The following is a 13,423-nucleotide window of genomic DNA, read 5'->3' as shown; positions in this document are numbered from 1 at the left end:
GATAGAAGTGTTGTGAAGTTATGCTCAGGCAGTTAGAGATAATAGGGTTGATTTGGGGGAGAAGACCAAACTGCAATGTCATTGGCCTCATCAAATTAGGGAAGCATGGTGACGGAAGTTGTCCGTGCCCTTTCAAAGGAACCTCCTCAATCGGTCAGGCAGTTAGAGATTGCTCTTTATGCCAAAAACAGAAGACAAGGAACTTCAATGCTTTGCAGTTAAACTTGTCTCTTTTTCCAACCATTAAGTACAGGATCTACTCTCTCTCTGTCTATTTTCTCTAACCTACCTCCTATGCTTACACATATTTCCTCTTTTCTTGTTAAATTGTACAAACCCTTAAGTTCCCGGCAGTGTACTACATTGGTCACTGTTCAAGACCAACCAAACTAAGTTACACCTCATGAGGCTAGTACGTGCTCAGCTCATATCACAAACTCACAACCAGCTTTAAAATATATGATTATGGTTTGTGGGCAACCCTGTTAATTGTTTTAGCTCACCTGACTAGTTGTAAGGGAATATAAGACACTGTTACACTGTGGCCTGAAACTATAACTGCCGATGGCAGTAAGTGAGCAGTGGTGAATGAGGAGTGTAGCACATTTGCAAATAAACATTAGTTGCAAAAATTATGATGGCACATCATTTATAACTGCTGTCAATACCTTCTGTATATAAGAATGAGTCATCATTTTTTCTCATCTCTAAGGAGATGGCATTTGTTATATTATAGGTTGAGGGAATGTTAGTGACAGTAGGTGGCCGGATGCCCTTCCTGACACACACACACACACACACACACACACACACACACACACACGACCCACTCCTATACTAATGTATTGAACTACAGTTAGTTTGTAAGACTGCAAAAGACCAGCAATTATCTCAGTCATTCTCTCCTCCAAGTTAGCAAAATCGGAGTCTGTGATAGCTGTCACCTCTGAACTTTTATTTTCTTCTAGCATTTCCAGTTTCTCATGAGTGTCTGAGATTTGTTCGTGAATCATTCTTTTTCTATTTTCTTTTTTTTTAAATTGCTATTGCTTAACCTTTCTCAACTGCTTTACATCCTTATAAACCTCTTGAAATGGTTTTTTAGCACTTTTCTCTTAGTTCTGCATTGTTTAGTTACTTGTGGCCACAACTTCTCAGTTAATTCCAACTATTGTTGTTTGCAATTTGGAATTTGAAATGTGCATTTCCTTTTCCTACTTTCTAGATTCCATTATATGTTTTTATAAATTCACATTCATTGTAGATAGTTCAGTTCTAAGCTTTCCTATGTTTCTATTTATCTCTTCAGTTGTCTTATCTAATTTCACAGTCGTCTTCTCCGTAAACACTCTCCATATCTCTTCTACTGGTTGCAACATCTTCCAGGTGATTACAGGTATACATCAAACAATAGTAAATGTACTACCAAACCTTCACTGCAGCCAACTGCCTCAGCATTGACCTTACATTGCACCAAACTAACAAACTTTATCAGACAACTGCACTCCTGATTATCTCACTCGTGCACCACAACAGTGCTATTTAAAAAAAAAAAGGGAGGGGGGCGGGGGGGGGGGGGGGGGGACAGTTTGAGTCAAATACTGTTCACCAAAGGTTTGCACAATATCACCACGTAGCACTGCCGACAAGATACTAGTGTTTCGCAATTGATGAATTGCATGAACTGCTATGCTGCTGTTGCTGCCGCTTAGTAACTGATCGCCCAAGCCATAAGCAGCTGCCACACGTCGACACAGAATCTCTGGCGCAAAAGTGGCGACCTTCTCAATCGTATACTTCATATTTTCTTCTCATTCTCAGGTACTGTTGGGGGAGTTAATATTTGTCCTTCAAATGTTTATTGTTTCTCATGAAATTTCCGATTTAACTGCAATGCTAGTAATAACTAAAGCACAGAGTAATTGGAGTTATTGACTGGTTGCTATGAAGAACAACTGCAAATTCCAGAGAAAATGTTCTTTGCAAGGCTGTAATTTCCTTTCAATTTTGAATTCTTCTATCTTCTCAATCAAATGTTAATACTTACTAACACAGACACATCCGATCGTCCAATCACGGTCTACAGAAACACAACGTGCCTATGTCTGTAATGGTCTGTTTGTGTGTGTATATATTTTATGGTCACTGTAGATTATAAACTTTACCTTATTGCATTTGGAAGCAGTTGCAGAAGTACTGTAGTGCAGGTATGTTGGCTTCAGACTCCTTTTTCTCCATTTTGATGCCTGTGTCAGCCTGAAAATTTACTTAAAAGACTAGCTTCTACTGAATGATTTCAGACTCCTCTCCTTTGCAATACGTGTATTCAGTTTCAATTACAACAACTACATTGCATCTTTCACGGTTGCTTACAACCTCAAGTTATAGAACAATAGCATTTTACATCTCTTGTACATCAGCGGTGTCAACCTGAGACCAACTTTTCCTCATAAAGACATCAACAGTAAAGTTTCCAAGTTTCCAATTCCTGGACCACAGCACATCTCCTAGACACACGAAAGCAGCACAGAATAACCACTCGCTGCAGCAAGTGCCACAATGTGCCATCTGAAGACCCATTTCACGGATACATTGCATCCACCCCGGCACATGGTACAAGTACAATGAAAAAAAAAAAAAAAAACTCTGTGCACAGAAGGCAGGTCCAAATGTCTAATAAATTGAAAAGAAAATTCCTTTTAAAAGTCATTAGTCCAAAGCGACCTGTTACACCTCAGTGTCAGTGACGGACGGTGTTCCGTTCACAATAGGCCTTGTACAAAGATAAGTAATGGGCGGTGCAAGCTGGAGGAGATTCCATCATGTTCTGGGGACATTTTAATTCCACAGCAACTGGGCATTTTGTTGAAGTAATCTATACCAGAACAGCTTGCTCAAACTGTTTCATAATCAGGTTGTCAGCTTAATGAAGACTATAACACTACCAGCCTTGTCTTCCAATATTATAGTTTTCCCATCCATCAGAATAAAACTGGAACTCTTATTGGAGATGAGAGGGGGAGGGGGGGGGTGCAGAGTGGCCATGGGACAGAACTGACAATACGTTTACATATTTATACAACAAGTGGTTAAAAATTTCTTATCAAAAACTAAAAAGATCTTTTAATTCCAATAACTAAAAATATTTCTTTTAACTTAGATCTGCTGCCTCACCGACTGGAAATGGCAAAGAAGATTGGGGCAACATCTACACTTCATATCCGCTCTGCTGATAAACAAAAAACTGTTAAAGAAATAGTCAGTCTCTTAAAATGTGAGCCACACATTTCCATTGAATGCAGTGGGTCGGAGAATGGTATATGTTTGGCAGTATTGGTAAGTATATGTAATGTTATCACACAATTAAGCAACACAATACATGTGAAGTTAAGCAAGTCCACAGAAACAGTCAAAGCATAGAACTGATCATGAGTATATGTGACCTGGAAGTGGAAAGCCTTCTGAATCATAAGTGGAAAAATCATCAGATACATTACATTCACCAGTAATGTAATTATGGGTCAAGTCTTTGGTCTGTAAATAATACTAAATGTGGACTGTCTTACAATGTCTCAAAATCTTTTCATTCAAACAATTTGTCCACAACGGAATAACAACAAGAGGAGGCAGGGAGTTGCAGACAAACACAATGAAAAACACTTTTAAATATTAAGGCTTTCGGACAAAGTCCTTCTTCTGCAGTAGAAAATACATGTGGTAGGGCAGTTGAGATGGTGGCCATGTTTGTGGAAGTTGTGACGTGTGATTTGTGTGTGTGTGTGTGTGTGTGTGTGTGTGTGTGTGTGTAGCTTTTACTGCAGATGAGGACTTTGTCCAAAAGCCTTAATACTTTAGCAATCATTTTCATTCTGCATGTCAGTGACAATGCCTCCTCTGTACTGTCAGTGGCAATCTATCCTTTCTATACCGTTGTTTCTTCTTGATTACCAGATTTTAAAAATTTTGATATTGTGTCATATGTTTTTGTTGATAGCAGAGGGCGAAACCTAATATTGGTGCACGGCACATTCTGCTCCAGTAGCACCAAGTATCCAATACCTTCACGCCCCTCATTGAAATGGGTAAGACACCAATACCAATGTCGGATGCCCCACTCTGTGAAGAAGTACAAAGCAGTTTCAGACCTAGCTTTCGACACTAACAAAGCATCTGGTATGAGACACTTTACGTCACCTCCTCTCTTGCCACTGCCAGTCAAATTTCAGCGATAACTTCTGCCACAAGGATTTGAACTGGTTATCTCTCCACTGAGAGTTGCTGCCTCAGCCTGCGCTGCATCACTTGTTCATGGACATTTAAAATCAACAAATACGTAGCACTCATTTGAAGACTTAATTACCGGGGATGACAAAAAGTAATAACTAAGTAAAAGAATTTGGGACACAAAAGGACATATGAGTTAAACAAAACACGTATTGCCTTGGTCACATACGAAGTTTCATCATAATTCCTGGATTAAAAATACACAAAACTGCAATATTTCTTTCAGGCAACAGCGCCAACAGGTGTGGTTATGCTGGTTGGAAACAGTCCACCAGAAGTAAAAGTGCCTTTGATAGAAGCCAGCTTGAAGGAAGTTGACATACGAGGCATATTTCGTTATAGCAATACGTAAGTTATTTCTACTATGTAATCATACTGGGGGAATATTTATTATTTTAAGAAATTTTGGAAATTTGTGGTAAGTTCCTATGGGACCAAACTGCTGAGTTCATCGGTCCCTAGGCTTACACACTACTTAATCTAGCTTAAACTAACTTATGCTAAGGACAACACACACAGCGATGCCCAAGGGCTACCCTGTGCGGCTACTATTTTAATAAATGTTTCACGTTTACAAAATTTTAAAACAGCTACCACGTATGTTATGCATTCTTAGTTATAGTTTGCTAAAAAAATCTTCTCACAGTGAATATTTGCAATAAATAAGAATCATTGTATTTTCCAAAATGAATGAAGCTTTTTTAAAAAAATTGTGCCGCAGTATAAATTAATTTTCCAATAACAAAATGCAACAGCACTGTTTACTTCAGTTATTTGTAGCCTATCACATCACTAGTGAAGAAATACACATTTGTGTGTCTCTTAGCCCTCTCCACTTGGGGTCTCAGTGATCTGCCTTTCCTAACTAACCTTTGTCACCCATACTCTCTTCCATGAAGAAGGAACTAAAAGTCTCCAAACATAGATACGAGGTGCATTCAAGTTCTAAGGCCTCCGATTTTTTTCTAATTAACTACTCACCCAAAATCGATGAAACTGGTGTTACTTCTCGACGTAATCACCCTGCAGACGTACACATTTTTCACAACGCTGAAGCCATGATTCCATGGCAGCAGCGAAGGCTTCTTTAGGAGTCTGTTTTGACCACTGGAAAATCGCTGAGGCAATAGCAGCACGGCTGGTGCATTTTCGGCCACGGAGTGTGTTTTTCATTGTTGGAAAAAGCCGAAAGTCACTAGTAGCCAGGTCAGGTGAGTAGGGAGCATGAGGAATCACTTCAAAGTTGTTATCACGAAGAAACTGTTGCGTAACGTTAGCTCGATGTGCGGTTGCGTTGTCTTTGTGAAACAGCACACGCGCAGCCCTTCCCGGACGTTTTTGTTGCAGTGCACGAAGGAATTTGTTCTTCAAAACATTTTCGTAGGATGCACCTGTTACCGTAGTGCCCTTTGGAATGCAATGGGTAAGGATTACGCCCTCGCTGTCCCAGAACATGGCCACCATCATTTTTTCAGCACTGGCGGTTACCCGAAATTTTTTGGTGGCGGTGAATCCGTGTGCTTCCATTGAGCTGACTGGCGCTTTGTTTCTGGATTGAAAAATGGCATCCACGTCTCATCCATTGTCACAACCGACGAAAAGAAAGTCCCATTCATGCTGTCGTTGGGTGTCAACATTGCTTGGCAACATGCCACACGGGCAGCCATTTGGTCGTCCGTCAGCATTCGTGGCACCCACCTGGATGACACTTTTCGCATTTTCAGGTCATCATGCAGGATTGTGTGCACAGAAATGCCAACTCTGGAGGCGATCCCCGTTCAACAGTCATTCGGCGATCCCCCAAAACAATTCTCTCCACTTTCTCGATCATGTCATCAGACCGGCTTGTGCGAGCCCGAGGTTGTTTTGGTTTGTTGTCACACGATGTTCTGCCTTCATTAAACTGTCGCACCCACGAACGCACTTTTGACACATCCATAACTCCATCACCACATGTCTCCTTCAACTGTCGATGAATTTCAATTGGTTTCACACCACGCAAATTCAGAAAACGAATGACTGCACGCTGTTCAAGTAAGGAAAACGTCGCCATTTTAAGTATTTAAAACAGTTCTCATTCTCGCCGCTGGCGGTAAAATTCCATCTGCTGTACGGTGCTGCCATCTCTGGGACGTATTGACAATGAACGCGGCCTCATTTTACAACAATGCGCATGTTTCTATCTCTTTCCAGTCCGGAGAAAAAAAATCGGAGGCCTTAGAACTTGAATGCACCTCGTACTTTTAAACATGTCCATTGGCTATATTTGAATTTCACCTCCAAAAGGTATAGAAAGGGCAGTCATTCTGTCACAATGCAATTTTACTTTTTCCAAGTGTGTTTTCATTATGACACGAATGAATATTAATATCTTTTAACATTACACTTAATTACATTCAGTATAATTATTTTAAATGTCATGACTAAAAGAAAAGTGGTACAGGTTAATAGTATGCAAACACAAGAGCTGCATAGAGAGAGAGAGAGAGAGAGAGAGAGAGAGAGAGAGTGTGTGTGTGTGTGTGTCAGACTACTACTTTCCTGACCTGCATGTACACAATAACTGAAGCTTAACCCACATTGCATTTCATTTAACTTTCATTCAGGTTGTCTTTCATACTATTATAATTTTACTTCTGTTAAGTGCTGCATCTCTCATTTCCTTCGGATGAGATACAAGTTAGTCAACATTAATATAGTCTGTAAAATAAGCCACATTATTGTTCTGAAAATGAGACAAGAAATTCTGGAAGGATAAATACAGTACCCACTTTTCCACCAAGCAGTGCTTCAGTAAATCTGGGACAATGGCATATGCACTCTGAGCTATCAGATCAATAGGGTCTGTCCAGCATAAGACCAAAACTTCATTTCTCTATGAAGATTCCCCTGAAAAGGGATGATCTAATGAGCGATTCAGAAAACACAAATAACGTGAATCAAAACGGCTGGATTCAATGGACAAGGGAAGTAAAATTGGGTGTATGCTGCAAGGGGGGCCAGGAGGATTATAGGAGTGAGGTACGTGTTCCAAACATAATTCCTATCTGGGTAGTTCAGAAAAGCTGGCGCTGGAGGGGTTCATATTGCATGGGTTATGAAGAAGTCATTGAATTGGAGCAAATTCTTGGTAGGATACTGTACAGAACCAAAATCATACAGGCTTTTTCAACCAATCAGGCACAGAAACATAAAAACAAAAGATGTTATTTTTAAGGAAGATACTTCTAAACAGTATGAAGAAGAAACTGAGTAGAAGGAACCAAGTTGACTGTTCATCCTATTCACGGAACAGAAACAGAATGAAATAATGACAACTAAACTAGAAGGCTGCATTGCATGTTATCAAATGTGGAAAGTAATACAAATATGTGCTCATAAGCAAGACCTAGATTATTATGAAAAAATATGACCAGCTATAAGGAATGATGGTACTTATTTGTTGTGGCTGCTAAATATGATCTTGACATCGATTTCCTAGATCTTATCTTGGCTTTCTTACAATGTGACTTATATGAAGTAATCTACACCAAGCTTCCAGAAGGAGAGCCAGTTACCGAGACAGCAAAAGATGCTGGTATTAAAAGACTATTCTTCTCCCCTGGCACTACATCTGGAACGTTGAAATTTCACGATGATATAGTTTGAAGTTTTTTCTACAGAGGGTATTTTGTTTTCATGTCCAGCTCTAGCGAGAGAAGTCTGAACTAGGAAACAAACATGGCGCACATGGTACTGTTGTCAACTTGTGAAGAGCAGCAAAGCGTAGTTCGATATCTGTGGGCCAAAGGGCATAAACAGAGACATGTGTCGCTTGTATGGGGAGGACTGTACGGATCATAGCAGTGTCTCCAGGTGGTGCGCACTCTTCTGAGAGGGCCGTGTGGACCTCAGTGATTCTCCACACTCCAGGCGGCCGGTGCCAGGTGCAACCCTGCAGGATGTCGAAGCCACTGAGGCAGCAATTTCTAACAACTGGCATGTGCAACTGCGAATCTTATCACAGCAGTTCAACATTTCCTATGGCGCGTTGTACGATACTGTTCCCAACAGATTGGAATATCGTAAAGTTTGTGCTTGCTGGGTGCCTGAGAACTTTACAGGCACCCACAAGAGCCAGTGAATGACGACAAGCTTGGATCACTTAATGCATCACGCCACAGAACAGCATTACTTTCTGAAAGGAATCGTCTCTGGTGATGAGTCGTGGGAGTATCACAAGCCCAAACCTATCCATGCCTCTGTGGTGGAAACATTCTGGTTCCCCAATACGAAAAAAATTTGAAGTGACTCGGTCTGCTAGGAAAGTGCTTGTGACAGTGTTCTGAGACTACTAAATGCATTATTGGTGGATTCTGCTGAATGTGGGACCACTGTGAATGCTGCAGCCTACATTAAAACTTTTGTTAAGTTGTGTTGTGCCCTTCATGACAAACACCACAACATTAATGCTAACAGTGTCAAACTTCTTCGTGGCAACGCTCAGCTGCATGTTGCTGCTACTTTTTGCGAGAAAATCATCAAATCTGGGTGGGAGGTGCTCCAGCATCACCATACAGTCCGGATCTTGCACTGTTGGACTTTCACCTGTTTGGTCCCACGAAGAAATTCCTAGCCGGCCAATGCTTTTCGACAGCTGTGGAAGTGAAATCAGCAGTCTGCAGTTGACTGTACTCCAACAGACCAGACTTCTACGAAAGGGGCATATCGAAACTGGCACCATGGTGGGACAAATGTGTTGAAAACATTGGTGACTATGTATACAAGTAGGTAAACAATGTTAAGTTCACTTGTAATTTTTTATTTTATTTTGTTACCTATTAAATTTTTTGGCAATAAAATTATTTTGCATTACTTTCCAATCATCCCTCATAGTACACTGTTGAATCTAAACCCTGAAAGGTCAATAGCTGATCCACACGCAAAAATCAAGATTCAGATATTTTAATAGTTGCCATTTATGTGGATGGTTTGCTAATTTTCAGTAACAATACAAGAGAAAGAAATATTCAAAATCAAAGTAAGAAATGTTCAAGCAGGAAGTTCTTCAAGAACCCATTAGCTGTTTATGTATCCATATAACTAGGAACTGCATGGAAGGTCGGTTGTGGATATAACCAACACGGCGAACCACATTCTTAACAGATTTGACAAGAAAGACTTTAATAAACATGTGCCACTAGACAATAATCATGTCCTCACTCATGATATGAGTCCAAAAACAGAGCAAGGGCAAAATAATATGAAGAACATACACTATCATGAAGTAACAAAGTTTAATGGGTGCACTCAAGTAGGAACAATGCTGGACCTATCTTACTCAATAGGTACTGCAAGTCGCTTTTCTAATGATCCCAGGAAATGCCACAGACAGGCAGTCAAAAAGAGCTGTAGATATCTGGAAGGTATCAAGACTGTGAATCCACAGTTTTATAAAGAGGAGGACTGCCTCATAATTGGTTACTGTTATGCAGGTTGGTCCGTAGATTATGAGGACAGAAGATCAACAACTGGTTATCTATTTAAATTTCAAAGAGCTCTGGTCCTGGCATAACAGCTGACTGTGGTCTTTAGCACAGCTGAGACACAATATGTGGCCCTGACCTCAGCACGCCAAGGTGCTCTACAGCTTCAAAGATTATATATTGAAATTATCTCCAAACCCCTAGAAGGACTCATTACACTACTGTAGGACAACACAACAGGAACTGACTTGGCCAAGGTGTAGGTCTCATTGAAGCAATATGATACGGGATACAACAGACTGCAACAAAGGTAACGTGATGTGATGGCTATCCATGCAACACTCAGGTTCCCACAGGAGCGATATGACAAACAACAAGAAGCAGCAGGTGGCGACAGCCTTGTGTGTGGCATGTTGCTGTATGCCTCTTCACAGGCAACTTCCAAATATGTCACATATTTACTTGAGACTGGTAAGATATACGGCCCTGCTTCCAGCTTTAAAAACATTCTGAATGTTAACTACATTTGGTACACAGCTCCATATGACCTAAAATGCACCATATCGAAACTGGCCACTGACTATATTTTTTACTACAAATTTTTCAAATTTTCACTGCTTTACTTAATTTTGAAGTACCACAATCACTATAGGCAATGGGAAATTCCAAAAAGAAAATCAATTCATTATCGAGCTGCGACATCAGACTATAATCTGCAACATATCAATGTTTTTTACCATATAGTTTCCTCAGAATTGAATAAGAAAGACTGCATATCATAACACATGTGAATCCCAAAACAGTGGTTTTTTTAATTTTTTCCGGAAAGGTTTACTTAGAAAAAAAAAATTTTTTTAAGCACACTGCACGGCTTGAAATTTCCCTCCCAGTGTATCGTACAAAACAGCTGCGTGAAGTAAATAGCACTCCATGCTGTGCCACACAATATGATAGAGAATCATATTGCTGCTGTATCACTGTTGTGTCAGTGTGAGCCAGTTAAGCTGCTTCAGCTGTGTTTATACACGCTCCACCAATATGAGTCGCTTCTGCTTTGTATTGAGAGTTGCATACTGTATCGCCTCAGTGAGAAATGTGCCTAACACTGTTGGGTATAAGAGTCAAAGAAAACATATAGGCACTACTACATAACAGAAAAAAGTCAGCACAGATCACTGCGAAAGCACATAACCTCAAACCAAATTCTGGCAATCTGATGAAAAACTCTCTTGCAAAGCCTCATCATCAGATGCTGCTGCTGCAAGGCTTCGGTCTGATTAATGTAATTTTTGTTTTTTAGTCATGATTCTAGAGGGGAGGGAAAGGGAGAAATCAGAATCTCTGCAGTGCTATGGCATACACATTAATAAAATAAAAAGATGTATAACATAATTAGATACCGCTTATGCATTACTTTACTAACATCTACGTAAGAAGAAACTTGTGGATCGATAAGTCTGTGATTGAAGATTTGTTGGCAAGTGTACATTTTGATCATGTCGCTAGTAGAAATGTTTCCTGTGTTCATCATTATTCATTCATTTGGCCAGCAATGTTACATGTGATTGCTAACTTTATAAGCTTACCTTACCTGTGCAGATACCTTAATTGTTTTAATGTTTAGGAATTCCATGTGGAAGGAAAAAAGGTGGCCACTATCAACAGTAATTATGAGCTAAATAAAATAATAGGGTAATTTTTTTTCCAGGTATCCAACAGCTCTATCAATGGTAGCTTCAGGTGTCGTTGACATCAAACATCTTATAACACATAAGTATCCTCTCGAAAAAATTGCTGAAGCATTTGAAAAAGCTCACACAGGAGAAGACAATCCAATTAAAATTATGATATACTGCTCAGATAGCAATGAGAATTTTACTTCTCATGAATAATGTAAACATGTTTAAAAAGTGAAACAATAAACATTGAAATTTTCAGTAATTAAGCAGCAGATTTATACAAGTTCACCTTTATACGACTGAGAAAAACTAAAATGTTATTATAAAGAAAAATCAAATACTGGAAGCATTCTTAATGACAACTGCAATAGCATTATACACAACTGTATTTCATTAAAATAAGAAATAAATAATCAGATTGCTAATTAAATACAGCTGATTATTTGATGACAAAGAAATTTTAAAATTATTACCTCAGGTACGTTTATTCCATCAAAGCAAATAACATTACTGCCAGTGCAACAACACTATGTCAAAAGTAACTCACCAAATGCTGGTTATGTGACTATTAATTGATTTTTCATTTCAAAATATTCAGGTCAAGAACGAGCAATGCTCTAATAACATCAAAACTGTACACTGTTCAGCATATCTACATGTATTTTCCATTTACAGTATTTAACACTTAACAAATAAATGCATCACTGCAGTTCTCTCAAGTGGCACACATTCAACTGTAGTCTTTAGTTTTGCTGTCTGAAAAAAGTCCAAGTGATTTTTCCAAAGCTGCCGCATGTCCTTTCTTTTAAGGGAGACTTAGCTCAAATTTTTCTATGCAAGAAATAAGCCAGTCTACTGGCAAAGTCTTAACATGTTTCATGTTGTATTTGAGCTGAGGCTCTGTTTTTCCTGGCTTGTATATAATGTAGTGTGAACACTTTGCCAGAGGACCATCACCAGCAGCATGGAACGGAACTGTGCACTCACTTTCAGGTATTGATTCTGGATTAGGTTCCCTGTACAATACTGTCCCACCACCCATCTGTATAAGTGTTGTAACATCTTTTTTATTCATGTTCAATCCATGCACAGTACACACTCCACCATGCATAACATATATGTAACAGCCATTGAAGATGCTTGGAACCTAGGAGGAAAAAGATTTTTATGCTTGAGTTAGGAATTACGTGCTAACACAGGAATAATTTTGATACAACATATTCCTATTTTATGTAATTTCTTAATGAGGTAAAACATTCGAATTAATATTCAAATCATTATTTTGGGGACCAATTACCACTTTTCAGCAAAAGTCCTAAAAATTATACAGTGTCAGTCACACAAGCATTAACAGCCAAATATTATTAAAAAAACTGTCACTTCTGAACTTCAACAGTCAACTGTGTCATTTTTAGATCACTTATGAGAGTTTCAGTGGCAACCACAGACAAGTTTCAGTCAATCCTCCAGGTTGTTTTGGTCCGTTTCAGAAAATGGGTCAGCAATGAATAAAAATACTAGTATACAACAGATATATCCAGATTGTGAAACATGTAAGAACTAAAAGAACAACAATCACTGGATAAGGAGTATGAAATCATACGAAATAAACACAAGCATGCATCATCAATAACTAAAATAATTTCTAAAATAAAATAATTTTCAAATATATTACTGTGTCCTTTTAACATAGTAGCATCGGTATCTTTCTTCTTTAATTATTACTGAATAGGTAAGCTCCCTACTTTATTTCTGAATAGCCAAAAACGTCTTTCTTCCCCTTTGCTAGAAAAGGGCCCTTTGCATTCAAACATTACTGTTATGTAACTTTTCATTACTGTTTGTGGGGTGCCTCCTATCATTCTGTAAATGCACAAATATAGATTGCAACCAATGAACTAGAAATGGCAAATTTCAATCATCAATTTCATAGGCACCTTCCTCAAGCAAAACGTAAGTGAAGGAGAGAAAAGAAGTGTAAGTTATTAAAACTGG

The 13,423-nt window shown here is 39.0% G+C and overlaps 2 protein-coding genes across 3 annotated transcripts in view; one reads left to right on the top strand and one right to left on the bottom strand.

The window, feature by feature from the left end:
• LOC126260772 (sorbitol dehydrogenase-like) overlaps positions 1-11,641 on the top strand; it is a 146,702-nt gene extending 135,061 nt beyond the window's left edge. Inside the window, exons 6-8 of the mRNA XM_049958110.1 lie at positions 3,161-3,336; positions 4,511-4,632; positions 11,458-11,641. Coding sequence (XP_049814067.1) covers positions 3,161-3,336; positions 4,511-4,632; positions 11,458-11,641 — 482 coding nt within the window. The remainder of the gene's footprint in view (positions 1-3,160; positions 3,337-4,510; positions 4,633-11,457) is intronic.
• A 265-nt stretch (positions 11,642-11,906) lies between these two features.
• The window catches only part of LOC126259419 (BRCA1-associated RING domain protein 1-like), a 194,954-nt gene continuing 193,437 nt past the window's right edge, over positions 11,907-13,423 (bottom strand). For both annotated transcript variants that reach the window (XM_049956200.1, XM_049956201.1), the window contains one exon: positions 11,907-12,575. In XM_049956200.1, the coding sequence (XP_049812157.1) occupies positions 12,234-12,575 (342 nt within the window). In that variant the 3' untranslated portion in view covers positions 11,907-12,233. The remainder of the gene's footprint in view (positions 12,576-13,423) is intronic.

Source organism: Schistocerca nitens, chromosome 5 (assembly GCF_023898315.1).
Source record: "Schistocerca nitens isolate TAMUIC-IGC-003100 chromosome 5, iqSchNite1.1, whole genome shotgun sequence".
Taxonomy (NCBI): Eukaryota; Metazoa; Arthropoda; class Insecta; order Orthoptera; family Acrididae; genus Schistocerca; species Schistocerca nitens.
This window is presented reverse-complemented; position numbering and strand designations above follow the sequence as displayed.